The sequence below is a fragment of the Lepisosteus oculatus genome, chromosome 2 (genome assembly GCF_040954835.1).
Source record: "Lepisosteus oculatus isolate fLepOcu1 chromosome 2, fLepOcu1.hap2, whole genome shotgun sequence".
Taxonomy (NCBI): Eukaryota; Metazoa; Chordata; class Actinopteri; order Semionotiformes; family Lepisosteidae; genus Lepisosteus; species Lepisosteus oculatus.
Window position 1 is genome coordinate 72,762,654 of NC_090697.1, and position 18,875 is coordinate 72,781,528.

At 39.0% G+C, this 18,875-nt stretch overlaps 1 protein-coding gene across 2 annotated transcripts; it reads left to right on the forward strand.

The window, feature by feature from the left end:
• The first annotated feature begins 1,694 nt into the window (after positions 1-1,694).
• got1l1 (glutamic-oxaloacetic transaminase 1 like 1) lies at positions 1,695-9,652 on the forward strand. Of its 2 annotated transcripts, XM_006625473.3 has the most exons (8): positions 1,695-1,945; positions 3,165-3,346; positions 4,217-4,340; positions 5,436-5,653; positions 6,108-6,258; positions 6,751-6,916; positions 7,518-7,660; positions 9,502-9,652. In XM_006625473.3, exons 1-8 carry the CDS (start codon positions 1,828-1,830, stop codon positions 9,639-9,641), a joined length of 1,242 nt encoding a protein of 413 aa, XP_006625536.2. In that variant the 5' UTR covers positions 1,695-1,827; the 3' UTR covers positions 9,642-9,652. The 2 variants fall into 2 exon arrangements, with proteins under 2 accessions (XP_006625536.2, XP_015202972.2); XM_015347486.2 differs by lacking the exon at positions 1,695-1,945 and having other exon boundaries at positions 3,290-3,371.
• Positions 9,653-18,875: the final 9,223 nt, after the last annotated feature.

Sequence of the window (18,875 nt, forward strand, 5' to 3'; positions counted from 1 at the left end):
AAAAAGGCTCCCTTCAATTTATCATGAGAATAGTTCTTTAATGATTGAAGAAATAAAACTGATGGAAACCATGGGCAATATAGTGGCCATTTAATTTGTTAGTGTTAAATTTATGACTTTGAAAGTTGTTTGTATTCCTTAAGAAAAGAAGTATTTCTCCATGAGAAGTAATGTCAACAATCCTATATAGGGTATAAGGAGTGTGCCAAAACCCTGGTTACCTCAAAATGTTAAAAAGAATATGAAGAGAATTCTTACATTTCTTACACTGAAATCAAAATACTAAAGTGCCTTACATTAATAAACCAAAATTTCTTTCTTGATTTACGACAACTTGATTTACTTTCTTTTAAATGATTGAATATAGAGAACACAGTAGACTATTCAGAGATAGGAAAAGTGTGGCCTATTTGTGAGAGTTACAGTATCTGTTTCTCTACAAAAAATGTAGAGAAATTGGAAATGTCTGTAACTTGGCTGTTAGAGAATACAAATGACTGCAGCAAGACTCAGGTGTCCAGCAGGTTAATGTGGAGAGAGGAATTGGCACCAGAAAGAGCAACTGCAATTAGGAAACAGTCAGTGGTAAGGGAATCTCTTTGCCTGTGTTTCTTTATAAAGGCTGGGTGGGTTTGTTGCTCAACCCACCAGATGAGTTTATGTCCCTGGAGGAAGGGCTTCAAACTTAATGTTCAGTCACCCCAGAAATTATAAATATTTTTGAACACTCATATGACCCAACCAGTAAATGTGTTTGTTTTTGAAAGTGGTTGAAGCCTATAATCCAGCCATCTGTGTTTCCAGTCAGAGGCTCTTCCAGCAACTGAGTACAGGCTGCATTTCCAAAGTGGTGGGATACACTGACCGTATGGGGCTGCAGGGGTGTCTTACATCTTACGTCCTCAGCCATGACCCATGTGGAGTGCAAGGAAACTTGGGGTGCTAACAGTGAGAGCTGCTTCAGTCCTCCTGGAGGTGTTGTGAGGAACAGAGGGTGAGAGAAGCAGATGGCTCAACAGTGCAAGATGAGGAAGACATGGACAGCAACCCCTGTATTCCTCCCTTCCTGTCACAAAGGGCAAAGCAATGAGCTGAGATTTTTAACACTGGGGCTCAACTTGTACTATAACAATGTTTAATGTAAGAAAATATGCAACATTTATGTCATCCTACACAACAAACCCATGTCCAAGCTATTTCTGAGGCCATGGCAGTGGTGAGGTTCTGAATGGAAGCAAAGAAATGTTCTGCTGTATGTTGACTTTAGTACAGGACTGTGAGAAATGAGCACAGGAAACTGAACAAAACTAAAACCTGAAGACTGACCTCAAAATGCTTAAACCAAAAATTTGTAAATGTTGCAAATGATTTTTCATTTATTAAAAATTTAGCACAGTGTTTCGTCGTATTAGGTGCGTAAGATCTTACTTAGGTAACTGCGTTTTTAATGAACTTTCATGGATTATGCCACTTGCGACACAAGAAAATGGCATACTGTTTTTTTTTTAAAAGACATTCTAGCGTGGTCCAATAAAAGCCGAAATCTTTGCTGTTCGAAAGACAGGAGCACAATGTTACACTTTTGCAGTGTGATAAGTCCCAGAACAACAGGACGTTTCAAAATATTCCCCATCAGCGCAACTCCAGTCTGAAGCTGTAGCTGTAGCTGTATCTTGGCAACCCCTAGTAAACAAAGCAGGTGTTTGAGGAGCACCGGGCGAAACAGCGGAGAGCCCGGAAATAAAGATGAAGGCGTGCTGTACTTGTGGCGGCTGAGTAGGACACTTGGAGACTGTTCAATCATAAACTTTAGAAACAAAAGGCGAAATGTCGACTCTTTCCGTATTTATAGAAACCCCCACTGTCCCGCTGAGCCCGAAAACAACATTATTGGCGGCGTACACAACAGATAAGAACTTTAATAAGGTGTACCTCGGTGCGAAAGGTGAGTGACCCAACACAAGATAACTCCTTTGACGTGGTTGTGGTTGCATGTAATATTTATTTTTAAGCTCCTCATGCTATGAGTATTCAATTTGTCAATTTAGGTTTTAGTAAAGCAAGCAAAATAGTCATTAACCGATAAATATATTGTTTCAGTGTCTTTTACTGTCCAAAAAGTAATACAGGTACTGACACTTCTAGCATTCGCCGATGATATATTACATCGACTGTGTAATGTCTCTGCTTTTGTTATCTGCTGACTACAAGTTTGAAATCTTCATCGAGTTTCGGAGTAGACGTCTTTTCCTTCTCGGTTTTTAATGGATTTACAACTGTGAGCACAAATGACTTTTAAATTGTAACGGCGTTGTTGGGGGCAGATATGCCGTAGTTTCGTTTTTTTTTATATTCAACCCAAAGCTTTCCAAATAAAAAAGTGACATTGAACGAGTTTTTCATAACAATCCTAATAAACATTGGAATAGGTAAATCCAATTATTCTCCGTTATTACTGCTTAGAAAGCTCTTCACGCGTTCAACTGTAATGTATTTAAAGATGTATATGTACAAGTAAAGATGTTTGCGTGTATATACAGTATAGAGAGCATATATATTAAATAATTTTAGTTTGTAGTCTTATTTTATATTTGTTATTAAGAATTTGTAGATTTGTCTACTCATGAATAAGACCCCCTTCAATGGACTGGTCCCTCTTCTAGGTTGTATCCTCTCCTGGGTTAGCCCCCTGGCTTGCAACAATGCTGTATTGGAGTAAGTGGTTGTTGGAAATTGATGGATAGACTTCATTACATATACTGTACATGCTGTATACCTACAAATGCACACAAACACACTCTACTGGCAAAACAATGGAGGTACTGTATACTCTAATCACTTTATGTGTTTATTCATATTCAGCATGGTCTCTTCCTACCTTGGGTGCCCAGCACCTTGGGGATACTATAACTCATCTCAATAGGTATTTCTGTAGAACCTTTACCATAGAACACCATTGTTTACTCATGGTCCAGTACAATAAAGCAGTACAGTAAAATCAGAGTGAAACCATGTGAAGGTTTGACAACGTGTACAAATTCAGATGGTAAGCAGTTGTAAGGAATGGCCACACATTGTCCAGTTGTAAAGGTTTCCTTGAAGACTGTTGAAGTATCACTATTGTTATGTAATCTCTTCTACCTCTGTCTCATTCTCCAACTCAGAGTACCTTACAGAGGATGGACGGTGCTATATGTTTCCTTTTATTTGGAAGATCAAGCTGCGGATGGCAGATGACCCCACGCTGACCTCCAGATATCTGCCCATCTCAGGTTTCCCAGAATTCACTAGAAGTGCGACAGAGCTGGCACTAGGACAAGACAGTCCAGCCATCATTGAAAACAGGGTAATACCTGATGAACTTCACTTTGGTGAGACTGCGTGGTCTGATTGCTTCTGCCTTATAATCATGAACACGCTTCTTCTTGGCTATACTGATTACGAATTCTGACCCATGGAGAAAGCCACACTGACTTGTTTACCGGCTTTGCATATGAAGGGTAAAGTGCTTCTTCAGTAGAAGTCTGGTGGTGTAGTTTGGGCTATGGAGACCATGAACTGACGAGACACATCCCGTGTCAGACTTTAAGCTTCTTCCATGATGGATAGTATCTAGCAGTTCATTTAATTACTTTGCTCTCTTCTTTCAACTCCATTCAGATCCGGTGCCCACCTTTGCCTTATGAGTTTTATTGGAGCATTTTGATATGTTTTACATTAAAGAAGAGGAGGCAGTTGGTAAACTTCTTTGAATTAAATACTGAACCAGACTCCTAAGTTATAGTTTTTTTGGTAGTGTTTCCAAGTAGTATTTTACACAATAGTGAGTATTGTTCCTAGGGCTACAGTTAAATTGCATGCTGGTCTCACACAGTACAGCCTACCTTCATTAGAATAAGTCCTTGTTTCAGTTGCTGGAGTAATTTCTCTCTTCTTAGCTGCTGTGTAGTGAAGCTACATGCGCGCAATGGCTGCCACATGTCACCACATGTTAATATCACTTTATGATGATAAATGCTATACGAATGCAAGGAATTATAATTATAATAGAAATGTTTTTATAGATGTATTGTGCACAGTTACTTCGTGAAGTGGACTGGACGAGCTGAAGTACAATTAGATGCACCTTAAAAACATCTACTGTCAATAGTACATTTTCAGGTCATTCTGCGTGGCATTAATAACTTTATTTTCTCTGATGGTGTTGCTATTACAGGCAGGAGCAATACAGACAGTGGGCAGAAGTGGGGCAGTTCGTCTGGGGGCGGAGCTCCTACGTCAGTGGTACAATGTGAACATGGCCTGGTGTGGGCCAGTTTGCCTCTCCTCTCCCTGTGAAGGTCAGCAGAGGCCTTTCAATTAGGCAGGGTAGTTGAACCAAATAGATACAGTAGGAAAGTCTGGTTAATGTGCCTTAAGAATCCCAATAGGTGCCATGTTTCTAGTATCTGAAGTATTTGTAAACTTTATATAATCATTTTATAAATGCTTTGTATAATTGGTGTAGAGTTCAAAACCTGGAACTGCTGTACTGTTCAAATCCTGGTCTGTATGTCTGTATAGCCTCTTGCATTATAAGTTCTTGGACTAATAATAATGTCTCTTAGTATATTCCATAAGAAAGTGTTAAAAACAATCTGTATCTGAGATTTGAATATTTTATTTCATTCCATAACGCATGGATATTAAAATTCTACATCTTCATTTAACTCTACATGTATTTTATGTACTTTCACACCTCTGATATATCCATATTTGATTAAACTAAATATTTTACTGAAATGTAGATGACTTAAAGGACTTAATAGGTTAAATGTCTTGAAAACAAAGTAACTGGTAATTGATTTTAGGCAGCACCCCTCTAACCTACATTAATTAATGTTCACACTGTACAAATTGTCAATGACTAAGAGTACTATCATTTTTTAAAGTGCCGTAATTCCATGTATGCTATTACAAATGGGGAGTTACGAAAATATTGCCAACCAAGTGGTTGTTATAGCTAGAGGCACATGAATTCTTAGTTCTCTGCCACAGCTTTGTGTGAAAAGAGTAATAATTCAGGTACACTTGGTAAAAACAAGTTTGACAATCCACACACCAAACTACACATAACATAAACATAAAATACACAAGTTTCACAAATTTACAGTCATCCCAGAGGCCTGACGAAAGCCAGGTAGCTAATGGGATGTTCCCTGCTTTTGTATGAGCCTATTTATCCAAAAACAAACACTTGACCAACAGCAAACACCTGTCTGCCTATTCTCCCAATACATGTGGAATGCACTGCATATCAAGCATACACATCAAAAACCAGACGTCTTAATATGCTATGTTATCGTGAACGCAGTAGAGCAGGATTACTTTTGTGACAATTTTCTCCCGTATGCTCCAGTCGAGTCACTGGTCCCTTGTTGATTGTCTGTGGTCAGATTCCCTGGCTAACACCTTCCGTGCAGCAGGGATCACAGATGTGCGTCATTACCATTACTGGGATCCAGAGAAGCAGAACTTGGCAGTGGAGAAGCTCCTGGAAGATCTAGAAAAGGCTCCAGAGCTGGCAGTCATTGTCCTCTCTGCCTCGGCACACTGCCCTACTGGAACAGACCCCTCCCAGGACCAGTGGAAGCTGATTGCTCAAGTGATGATGGTGAGATGAGCTCCTGGTGGCTGGCTGTCTGATGAAGCATCGGCTTTAATAGTAATTATTATCCAGTATTAAACATTCAACAAGTAAGAGATTGGATCATTCTGATAACACAACTCGTTATGTGGGTATTTTTCATTGTAGAGTGCTTGAGAACATTGTATTTCTAGACATCTGTTCCTGCCAGATATCAAAAACACTATAGACATTTTTTTCCACTGCAGTAAATTATTTATATTTTTAGTTTGTTCAAGATTATAAGCTCTCTTTTATTTCATGGGAACAAGCCAGAGTAGACTCTCTTCCTGTTTCATAGAGGAAGAGAAATAGGGTTTGTTCAGGAAGAGCTTTGTGAGTGTGGTGTTGATGTAGTATGTAGTAACTCTAGTGAGCTCTTCCAGCTCTAGAATATGACTCCTTGACTTACAGTCTTGTTCATCTCTGATTGCCCCAACAGAAGCGCAGGCTCTTCCCCTTCTTTCTACTGCCAGCTCAGGGGCTGTGCAGCGGGGATCCTGCCCAGGACTCTTGGCCCCTGCGTCATTTTGTCTCCCTTGGACAGGAACTGTTCTGTGCCCAGTCCTTCTCTCACAACTTTGGGCTCTATGGTAAGACAGGACAGCACTGCTCTGTGATGTGTCCAGCACATGTACCAATCAGTATATTGAAAGTTTTGGGTTGTATTGATGGATCACTGGATGGATGGAAGAAAGCAAGAAAGCAAACAAGAAAGAATAAAAGAAAGGGGTTCCACTGTTGAGGGTAGATTGTAGGGTTAAGGCAGAGGTCTCCCCAGGTATCAGAGGTTGTATGTTTGATGTGCTGTCAAGCATGAACCTTTGGGTTATGTTTATCATTGGTCAGATTTTGAATAGGACAGAAAAAGTATAAGAGCGATAGTTGTGCTTCCTTAGGGTCCCTAGTAAACTGTAACCACTGTGAGCATTGTGCCAAGGTATTGTGAATCACTGTGATATATATGTGAGAAGCCTCATGGAATAAAACCTGGAACCATCAAGAAAACAGCAAGTAGGTGAGTCTCAGTGGGCATTATCTTCCACTGTCATTTCACGCTCTTTGTTTTTCTGCTGTGATCTCAGGAGAGCGAACTGGGTGCCTCCTGTTCGTCCTGAAGGAAAGTACCACTTTGTTGGCCGTCCAATCACAAGCAGAGAACATGGTTCGCACACTGTGGTCCCACCCACCTGGAATAGGAGCTCGTGTGGTCACCACAGTACTCAATAACCCCGCCCATCTGGCAGAATGGTGAGCAGAGCATGAGCAAGTGCTCCTACTGATCTGTAAGCTTTTTTTCACTACAGTAAACCCATTACATTAGCAGTTTGCTCACAATTACAGGTAAGATTCCTTTTTTATTTTATGATCAGGATCTTGAATAAGGACACACAATATTACATGTTGTTAAGGGTGCAGGTGGAAAAACACTAGATTACATACACACGTGGCAGTTCCCATGGCATCCTTAATTGGTACCATAAATAGAATACAGAACTCCTAGGAATAAAGTCCTGAACAGCCAAGCAAGACCAAGATTTCCCTCCTTGGGGTTAAAATGTGACAGCCAGTGTGTGAGAACCCCCTTCTGTCTTGAAATCTTTCCTGTGTGGCTGATCAGGACCTTTCCGGTTTTACTCCAATTTGAAATTAAGTATAAAATCTTATTTGTAAATGCTGTTTATTTCCCCAATATATGTTTTTAATGTGTGGTGGTACACAGTATTTATTATGAATATATATTTAGAGTTCATTATAAAGTGCTTTGTGTTTTATTGTTTATTGTTTTATGAAAGGCAATATAAAATATGTTTTTTGTTTGTAATTAATACTGTATCTTGTGCGTATGTAGGCAGGAGGGCTTAAAGAGAATCGTGGAGCAAGGTATGCTGGTTAGGGAGAGGCTGCGAGAGAAACTGAGGGTGCTGGGAACTCCAGGGTGCTGGGATCACCTGACACAGCAGGCTGGGATGTACTGTTACACTGGGCTGACTGGTGAGCTGTCCGTCAGTTTCTCTGGCTTCTGACCTTCTGTGGCATATATGTCTGTCCTCTGTTTTGTGCAGATCTGATGAAATACTATATATTTCTGCATATGTGTCTATAGGCGTTCAAGTAGGTAGCCGCTTCAGCATGCATAGGCTGCAAAGGAACAGCATGAAATAAACCTTTACCTGTTCATATGTGTCTGTAGTCCATTATACACAAGTGCACTGTGAAATGTCTGTTTTTGTCTCTGTGCTACCACATAGCAAGCTCTATTAGTCTCTTAAATGCTCCAGAGAACATCAAGCAACTTCTGTCTATCATTGAATATACCTGTGAATATACCCATCTTTTTGAATTGATCTCATATTGCCTGTGGAGGTGACAATTTGTTTAATCAAATCATTCCAATTATCTGTTCCTATTAACATGTCTATTTCAGTGCATCCACACATTAAGAAAAAGTTTTTAAAAATAAACTAAAAAAAGCAGCACAAACCCTGCTAAATTCTACCATTATACTATATCTAGCTGAAATTATTTTTATGAAGTACCAAATAGGTATTTTATAAAAGCTCATGCCAGATAGAATGAAAACGTAATTAGACCCGCTGTTTGAAGGCTTTTTACCTCTTACCAGTAGGGATTACTTTGAAATACATTTGCTGTGCTCTGCTCATTTGGGGGATATGTCCATCTACTTTTGTGCTTTATTTCACAAAAAATCCCGCGATGTGGGATGTAAATTGACATTCCTTGAGTAAAACACATTACCTTTACTTATCTCTTGAATGATTAATGTAGCTCTGTGGCTGGGGAGAGATGTAATACTACATGAAATGAACTGTTACTTTCTGAAAAATTATTGCAGGCACTGCATATCTGACTTTTGTTTATCCCATATGACTGTGTCTGTCTCTGTTTATCATTCTGTGTGAGTGGTTACCTGGGTCTCTTTAAAGTTTTTGCTGTCTGCCTCGTTCCATTTCCTTCTGTGCTTGACCATGTCACTTTGGGGGTTCTGTTTGATCCTGCTGTGCCTCTTTTTTTTGTCTGCCTTCAGCTTCTATCAGTTTTCATTCAGCGTCTGCTGCTACTGTACGTGTTAAGAAAGTAATTACACAGTCTTGCAGTTCTCCTTGGCAGCAGGATGGAAAATTAATGGTTTCAGTGATATCTTCTTAAAATAGCACTTTCTGTTAAATTATTACATAGAGTATAAGGAGATGTGATTAAAATAAATTATTTTTGCCCCAGGATAGTTAGTGACAGCAAATCAATGTTCCAGGAGATGCACACATTGCAGTATACAGACTATCAGTAGTCATATCAGAATTCATAAATGCATCATAGATATGGAATGACTTCATATTTATCAGGAAAGGAATGGTTTATATTAAAATACCAAGAAAACACAGTGTTTTGCAGTCAGTAGCACAAGCCAAAGCCATACTCAACACATGAGACTGTAATTGTATTTGACCCTTTGGACATGAAAATGTGAAGGAAACATTGTCTTGGCACATGAATTTGTAGATAACAAGTGAGTTGGAATGATTTACTTGTTTCAATGAGTAGAGTATTGAGCACAAATGTAGTACTATCTCAAAAGATTGATATATAACTGCTTTAAAAATACAAAATCTTCTGATTGCATTGTTCTCCTTTCAAAGGATTCCAGGTGTAATGAAGAGTGCATTAAATGTTTTCATTATAGCAACTACTACACTGTATTAACATTCTGAAACATGTGGTTTTATATTTTTGTGTTGTATTATCCTAAACTGTTGGTACATATACAGTATGTACATTTTTCCATTTACCTGATGGGCTTTATTTCTTTTCCGCAGGTAAACAGGTAGACTTCTTGGCAAAGAAAAAGCATGTCTACCTTCCAGCTGATGGCTGCCTGAACATTAGTGCCCTAAACAGTCGAAATCTGGACTATGTAGCTGAATCAATACACCAGGCCGTGACTTGTAACCTCTGACCTCAGGAACAGTCAAGTAATATAAATGATTAAGGAGGTCTAATGCTTAGAAGAAAAAACACTACGCTCTTCAAAAGGATGAATTAGCTATAGTTTCTGGTTGATGTTGCTTGTGTTTCAACAGCAGCTAGAGTTACTTACTAAGGGACTGCCTTTTTTGTCCTTTGCCTCCTGTTAAGTGAACAGATTGTCTCAGGTTAAAAAAAAAAGGAAAATGTATTTCACAAAGTTAAAAGAAAATATTTTGTGGTTTAAATCCCTGGACTTCATAATGTACGCAGGAGGACTACACCCACTGGTGCAAAATATTGAAAATGTAATAATTGATTCTGCAAATACATTTCTTGCATCGATTTTACAGTGGGTGATCTAAGCTTGGGGAGCAATCAGGAGAAGTAGATTACAGAGCACAGGCTATTGGCAGCAGAATAACTATAGTTCTAGCCAGGGGTGGATTCCCCAGTGATTTACTCAATAACAGTGTGGACACCAGATGAGGCTAAGTGACCTACCCTGGACTAACGAACCACACTCACTTTGGCTCAGTACAGTCAGCTGATTACATTCAGCAGATGAATAACGGATCAGGCTGCTTTTGTATGCAGCAGTGGTGAAGCGAAATGATTAAATTGGTGGGGGACCAGGGAGAGACAGCAGTAAGATAATGGTAGTTACTGAATTCATCACAGCCAGTAAGATGGAGATCTGACAATCACCACAAGACAAAATAAACTGTGTTGGTTCCACACAACCTTGGGGGTGTGAAAGGTGATTACCATTACTTACAAAAAGGAAATCAAATGGTATGGTAATTGCACACAAAAGGTATCCCCTAAATGTACCACTGTATAGAGGAGCTTGATTGGCTTTTGTAATAATAACAGTAATAGTAATATCCTTGCAGGAAAATGTGATGCAAATGGCCTTTTGATAGATTTTTTTAGTGCAGGTCTTGTATGACTGAGAAGTAAAATAAAGTAAAGTCAATTTTTTAAACATTTGCTTTCCAGAGAGCAACTTAATAATTTTTACATTTAAAAACTCAAAGCACCTATCATTTTGAAGACAAAACACATTGCTCCCACAAAAATGAAGAAAATGTTAAATCCTTTGGGGGTGTTTGACAAGCATTATGTTGTAAAGTAAGCAAGTAAAAATGTAGTTTTATGTACATTACTATACTGTATGTATATACAGTCCCCCTTAACACTATTCTCCTTCCTTTACCGTTGTATAATGAGTGTCCACAAGGCGGTGCTAGTGCTCAGGAAATGTAGCCCTTAAGGTATTTAAACGATTTTTTGACCTATTGCAAGTGTTTACTGTGCTTCCTCTTGATTGATTAAAGTGTCTCAAAAACCAAAAAAAAAAGTGTATCTTGTGCACTTTACAGAATATTACCACTGAAGGTCAATAATGGTTTAAGTTCAGTTTCTAGAGGGTACTCTTCTTCCAATATCTCGTATCCCTGTTTAATAGGACCTGCTACTCAGGACAAAATAAACCGATAAAGGCGGTAAAAATATTGGGCGGATCAATATATCTATAATAATAATTTGTGTTGATAAAAATAGAATCATTGATTCTGCTAATACCACCCTTGCATCCATTTTACAGTGGCTGTTCTAAGCTTGGGGAGCGATGGGGAAGACCACCATTGCATAACAATTTGATGCATTTCAGCACAAAGAATTAGTCTGCATGCAGCACGGTGGTGCAATTTGTTCACATTGCTGACTTGCAGTGCTGGAGCCCTGAGTTCAATTCTGCATCTGTGGTGCTATCTGCATGGAGTTTGTGGATTTCCTCTAGGTACTCCAGTGTCCTCCCACATTCCAAAGACTAGTAAGTAAGTTAATTTGCTTCTGGGAGAACTGGCCCTGTTGTGAGTGTGGTTGTGACTGTCTGTGCTGTGTGATAGTCTGGTGTCCCATCCAGAGTGTATCCCACCTTCTGCCCGTTGCTTGCCTGAATACACTCTAGGGCCCTCCGACCCTGTATTGAATAGGGTGTTTAGAAAATGGATGGACGGATTAGTCATTGTTCAAAACAAAGACAAAATCATGAATTGAAAATTATACCGTATACTGTATATACTGTAACCTTCATCCTTTATCAGAAATACATTATATGTCTTGTGAAACTGGAAATGGACTTGTGTGCGATGCTTTGGGACACTGTATTTTGTTTTCTTGTTACTCTATAAAGGCTTTTTAAGAGCCTTTTTTTTTTTGCTTGAATAGGTTGCACAGTAATTGAAATGTCAGCAGATAAAGAACACAGAACAATTACACAAGAGAATGCCTGACTGTATATTAAGAAATTATACCGCAAACCTGTAGTTATTTTTTTTTATTTTATTATCTTGTATGAAATGTATTAACCGAGAACAATCCTAGCATATAACTGTTAATTATTCAGTTTGTTCACCTGTTGTGAGAAACTCTGCTTCCCTCCATTGTTTAACATTCTGATGCTAAATTCTAAATTATGTTAAAACAGGCTAATGATTCTCCTTCAGCAGGTTCGCTGCAATGTAAGCTTGAACTGAGGCCAAGGGCATTTGTCTGTTTTTTAAAAGTTCTGATTCGGAAAACAAACGAGGAAAGTGAGACATTAAAAAAAAGATTTTGGAATTCTCTTTGGACAAGCCGGTTGGAGATCTTCAATGTCACCAGCTTTGCAGCCTTGATGCAACTCAGAGGTGTGGGTGTGCATACAGTACATGTTCTGAGCAGAGGCTCCGCTAGGCGAAGGCAGCCAGTCTGTGATTGATGCTTGGAGCCAGAGCAGTGCTTGCAATAACATTATTAAAAATGCAATGGTATTGTTAGATCCCAGGGGTTGTGGAAGGACAGGGAGCAGGCATGAGATGCAAGTGGATTTTCAACTCCAGTTCTTTCTATTAAAGATTAAATAACCCCTCTGCAGAGAGTGAAACCTTTGTTGAGTGCAAGCATTGCATATACAGGATTGCCTGTGGCTACAGCCCTTTGTACTGATTGAGTTCCTTACATGCTGGGCTGCTGTTTACTGGACATAACTGGCCGTCTGTGTTAGTGTGAAAAGCAATTTCAGAGCACAGGGCTGTCACAGCAGTGCGGGGATCACTTCAAAATGCTTTCGTGTCCGAGGAAAATGTTTTGAAAAGAGTATGAAACTACTCGCTTGTTCTTGTAAAAAACAGAATGTTCTACACATACATGCCTCTTGGAATAATCCACAGGAAAAAAATCCCCCTTCTTTAGTCTGTGACATTTAATTACCATCTATGTTTTTTCCAGTCAATTTGCAAAATCTTGTACTAACACCCCTTTACATATTTGGCTACTCCTGAGCGCAAGATCCATCATGGGAGAGAATGGGCTCCTCACCTATTCAGGCCTTTTTCATGGCCTTATCACATGCCATGCAGTTTGTTCTAGATCTAAGGCTTTACTTATTCTCTTGTTATATAAAAATAGCTAATCCTCAACCCCAAATTTGTGGTTGATTCTTCATTTTATATATTAAATCCTGCACTGTGTAATCTGCGGATTGTGCTGTTAGCTGTACAACTGTTTTCATTGTTGTTGTTCTGCATCACATAATGCATAACTATGATTGAGCATGCTCTTCTTACTGTATGTATGTCATGCACCGGATTTTGACGAGTATTACTTTTAAAGTCACCTTGGTTAAGACGAGGACACTTTGTGGGACACTTAGTCTTCAGGTTGGAAAACAGATATACTGATAGCCCAACAGTGTCTTTCCTCTGGGGGCCTTCCTGAGTAAATCAAGGATTACCTAATGCAACCACAGATAAGAATTGAATAACAGAATTAAGAATAATCAAGACTGGGACTAGGGCCTTACAGCAATTGTAAGTCCATTTGCGTCACTACAAGATAACTGATGACTACTCTTTACCAAGTCTCTTAAAGCCCCAAGCATGCTGGAGCTTTGCCTTCAATTATATGGATGAATAAGAACCATTTTCAAAAACTTAACTTGGAGAGATCGGTAAAGCTGTGCTGGCAGCTGACCAACATCCACAAATGGCTCTGGGTGTGTATGTTAGTTAAGAGCAATTCTATTATTGATTCAGCTTACCTTCTGAATTTAATGCATAGGGCAAATGAGCCCTCCAGGGGCTGTACAAGCCTGGTGGCCCTGATAATGATACCAGTGCGTGTTAAGGAGAAAAATGACAACCTATGCAGCCAACCCTGTGCATAATGGCTTTGAAAAAAACTCCAATAATAAGGCAAAAACGCGATTAGTGCACAAATTTTAAAGTAATTTGGCTTTACAAGGCTGGTTTGAAGATGGCAATCCTATGTGACCACTCCAGCATTGCCCTAAAGCTTTGATAAGGAGGTTTAATGCAGCTATAATTTAAACAAGCTTTTTTGCTTAATATTAAACATTGAAAGTTCAGAGTTTTACCACTTGAAAAACAACTCAATGGCACATCCACTTTCTTCAGGCCTTTTTTTTTCCAACCTGCCTCAATGGCTGTAATGTGCTGCTTTTTGAAATCACATCACAGTCCCACATTCCTGCAAGTACAAGATCACAGCAGTTAAGTGACGATGCTAACAAGTGCCATAAAAACTGCCCCCATGGAACTTGTCTATGCTGGGTATCCAGCATGGATAAATGGTTAAACATTTTAAATTGTTTTCATATTATCACTACGGAAGACATCTGGGTGTCTAGCCTGGAAACGATTCATGGCAATTCTCAACATCTGTAGTTTTCATGATGTCACAAACTGACTTGTTTTCAGTCATAGGGATTTTGATCTGTGTGGCTGCACAACCGTATTCAAGAGACCCAGGAATCAAGCAATCTGATTTGTTTCTATTTTAAAAGAATGAAAATATGAGAAACTAATAACAAAAAAAAAACAAATGGATGTTTCGTCACAGTTTCTTAACAGTGTATATTGTTCCAAATAAGGGGTTACAAAAATTGTGAGTATAAGAAATAGCTGAGTGGATTTATCCATAGGTAAATTAAATGATCATAGACTCCAACTTGTATACAGAAGACCTGGACAACTGGTATAATTTGAGGTACCTGGCTTCTTTGTTCTCTGGCAGAGCTTTGGTGAAAAGAGTAATAATTCAGGCACAATGGGTTACACAAATATTTATCAACAATAATAACACACACACTAAACACACAACATAAATATAACACCCACAAATTACAGTATGTCCAAATTTACTAACAGGGTATTTCAGAGTCCTACACCCTAACTACACAGGAAAAACACCAGACTGCTACTAAGTATTTCAACTCATCTATAAAACCTACACAGGCCAGCAGAAGAGAAGGCCTCTTTTAAACTAAACAGAATACAACCTACAGTTACATCTCTTTCTTTGTAGACCTGGATGCTCCAAAATGAATAGGTACCCATCTCTCTATTCTAAAAATGCACACAGTGACCGGGAGAGGCTATTTTTAGTTAAAGGATTCTTTACACAGTAAATGAAAGTTCCTAACAACAACTGAATAGCAAATTCAAATACCTAACTTCAGTCTGGACTTTATGGATAATCTGGACAAAGAGCTCTTGCCTTCTGTCTTTCTGTGCCTTGATGTCCCTCCTGTCTGTTTCTTGTCTTGTTCTTCCTTCTGTCTGCCTGTTTTATGCTCTGTTCCTGGACCGTTGATTGATACTTCATCATTTACCAAGAACTTTATTATCTAAGGTAAAACAAGGTATTAAAATTCATCTGAGATTGATTGACATCATCATCACTGAATCTTGTACCCCTGCTTCTCAGCAAATATCTCCTTGCTCCTGATAACCGGAAATGTTGACACTAGCCAGGTGTTACTGGTTGCATCAAGATTCTTAAAAAAAAACACTTCAAAAGTCACAACAGTTGTAACAATATGAATATTGCAATATGTTAAAATCAAAAACAATTGTATAAGTTGAAAAATTGCTTCAATGACAGAAATGTGCAAATTAAAATCCAAAACACAAAACATAAAATTAGTTAAAAAGTGTTACCAACATTTCAAGCAGTTCAACTACCTGAGGAGCAAAGTGACATTCAAGAAGTACCTTACTGCCTCTGACAGCTTACTCTAAATAAGGTCAAACAGACAAAAATGTCATGGTTTATTATTCCTCAAATACCAATCTGCTCATTAGTGGGCAGGAGTTTAAAATTTGTGTCTCTCTTCTGAATTCTTCAAACATACTGCAACAGTGAAGTGATCTAGACAGAAGATACCAAGATTATGACTCTATGTAGACGACTGAGAAGTTAAATTAAGACTAGAGAGCTATGTTTTTTTAGAGGCCATCAATTTAACTTGAAAGCTGAAGTTCTGTGTTTTTTTTAAATGATCTACTGCACCAAATATCACTCTCAGGCTTCTGGACCCTTCCAGAATAACACTGTATTCCATGCAAAAGGAAAAACTAGGACCCAATTTTATCTGTATAAAATAATTGCACTCTAAAGACATAATGTTTTCTCATGACTAACAGATTGCGATGATGTTAACCCTCTTCCATGAGTCATTGTTTTAGCCCAGAACTGGTGCCATATCCCATCTCAGAGGGCCACTGAAATGATCTTATTATTAAAGGGTACCATAGCTTTTGTCTCAACCACAGTGCTATTTAATTTCCAATATTTTGTCAAATCACAAATCTATCTTTGAATTATTTGGGCAAAACAAAGCTATAGCTAAGTGTGAAAATCCCTAGAATTGGACAATAGGGTATCTTAGTTTCTGGAGGAATAGGCTGGGGCAGTTCAAGGTGCCAATTAGGAGATATATAATCAATTAATTTTCTGTTTATACCCTCAGACTGGACCTTCCTGTTGTTAAGCACATCAGGTGTTTGCAAGATTTCCCTCAGAATACGTCTTGTCAGTGTTCTGACAAGAATACGTTCTTGCTACTTTAAGTCTAACAGTGTCTACAGCAAAGATAACACTAGCTGAAGAAGTGCAGCAGTTTCCACTGACAGCTCTGCAGACGCCAAGGTGCTGAATAGATGACTGGTGTTCCTGATGAGTGGCAGACTGGAGGTGTCCAACAGGTTGAGCCACTCAGTTGTGTGCATTGTACTTCATGACATTCCTACCTCACACAATAGCCTGTAAAGGACTGCATAAATTCAAACTCTGCTCCTTTTTGCCATTTGGTTGGCCTCTATTCTAATAAAATGCACAGGTGAACTAAGTAATAGGCTCACAGAATCTGCACAGATAATTGTGGAGCCAAATTGTCAATATAACTGAAAATCCCTTGTACTGTGCATAACAAAAAAAAGTCCTTATGGGATTGATTTTTTAGAAAATGGTGTATCGCACACATTTTGCAATGGATTCATGTGTTTGGAGTTTATTTTTTTTAATGGGAATTCATGCACAGGAAGACCCGTGAGAAACAATAACACTTTAAGTGCCAGCATTAAGCTTTGTGTGGGTGTGAAGAAATGACAGCCCAGAGATGCACTCTTTAATCTCTCTGTGTAAACGGCACAGAATATTACATCTGAGCTACCTGACACAAAGAAGACGGTGTCACTGCTGGAGCAATTACTCCTACAGTATTGAAGAACAATTAAGCCTTACACAAAAGCAGTGTCTTGTGTACACAGCAAACCCATTGAGCCCTGAACTTTAAACATTGCCTTGCCAAGTTTTGGAGTGACACAGAATCCTTCCATCTCCTTCTCTCCCTCCACCTTTTTTTAATGAAAGCGCATTGCAGTGCAACTCGCAAAATCTGTTCTATTGTAATTTGTTGAAGGATGAACTATGCAGTCAAAACTGATGCCACTGCAATACGGTGAAGGTTATGTTAGATGAAAGGTTCTTACATAAAGAAGGGGTAAACCTATTACCAACAGCTCTGCTTCCAGAATAAGGTGTAATGCGGGTCATCAATTCCTAAGGAGATTTGGGGAAGGAATCCAGCAGACAGTTCATAAAAGCTACAAACCTGTGTGAAATCACAAACTGCATTGTCACTCCACACATTGCCAAGATGGGCACAACACATTTTAGTCTCAGACAGAGAAGACTGCAGGGGTAAATAAAGAAGTCACAAGCCTCAAAGAGACCGACCAAATCAAACGAAAGGTCTGCTTCAGACTCAGCCATGAAACTCAAACTGGACTCCAGAGGAATGTGCACCTAAACCAAGAACATCAAGCACTTCTTCACACAAAGGATTGTGGGAGCCATGTTGCTGAAACTGAAAACCTGGCTTCTTTCGAGAAACAACCAGATGAGATCTTCAGAACGATTAACTGCTATGTGGGGTTGATGAGCAGAATGTACTCCTTTCAAATGCTGTCATGTGCTACCAAAAAATAGACTGCAAATTCAAATAACAGACATACGAAAACTGGTACCCATAATTTCTTAAATGTTATATTTTAAGAGGAATGACAATCCCATTGTTGGAAAGAGATGGTTTGGAATTGTGAGTGAAACAAAATTCTGACTTGGAGCTCATTCCTAGTTCCTGCAGTGAGACTATGAATATATGTATTGTTATTTTACATCAGACTTAATGTTTTCAGCCAGAATCGTGGAACACTACTTAAAGGCACAATAGGGAAACTTGTCTGCAGCATATCCTACTAAACACAGATAATTAAAAAAAACAACTTTGTTTAGAATTTGGATTGGCCATGAAATAGCACCTCTGAGGTCCCCTCTGTTTTAATTAGGCCTCCAGTGAGACAGAGACAGAGACAGTTGCCCTGCCTGAGCCTGATTGCCTGACACAGGGATCTGTGTGCGTAGGAGTTTGGAGATGGTGGTGGTGGGGGCTGCTCCTCATTATGGGCTGAACAAGAGATTTCCTGCTGGCAGGCCAGTATTGATGAGCCCCTGTCAATCATTCTGACAAAACACCCCTTCGTGTGTCCATTTCAAAGAGCTGCTTACAGAGCAGAAAATATTATTGAGTGAAAGAGGAAACCACACTGTTAACTAAATAAAATCCAACATATCAGAACACAGCCAGCAAAAAGAACCTTCATCTCTTTGCTGTTACAACCTTTCCAGTACCTATGACACTGGGTTCAGATCTAGATGAGCTTTGCTCACATGAGTTAGTCCCCTTTTCTCTGAGGGACTTTTTAAGTTTGTATTTGTTTTTCTTAAAACTTAACTGCAGGATGATACAACAACATAAAAGCCAAATTAAAAACACAAAACTGAGGGCAGCAGTGTAAAGCAGTGATAGGATTCT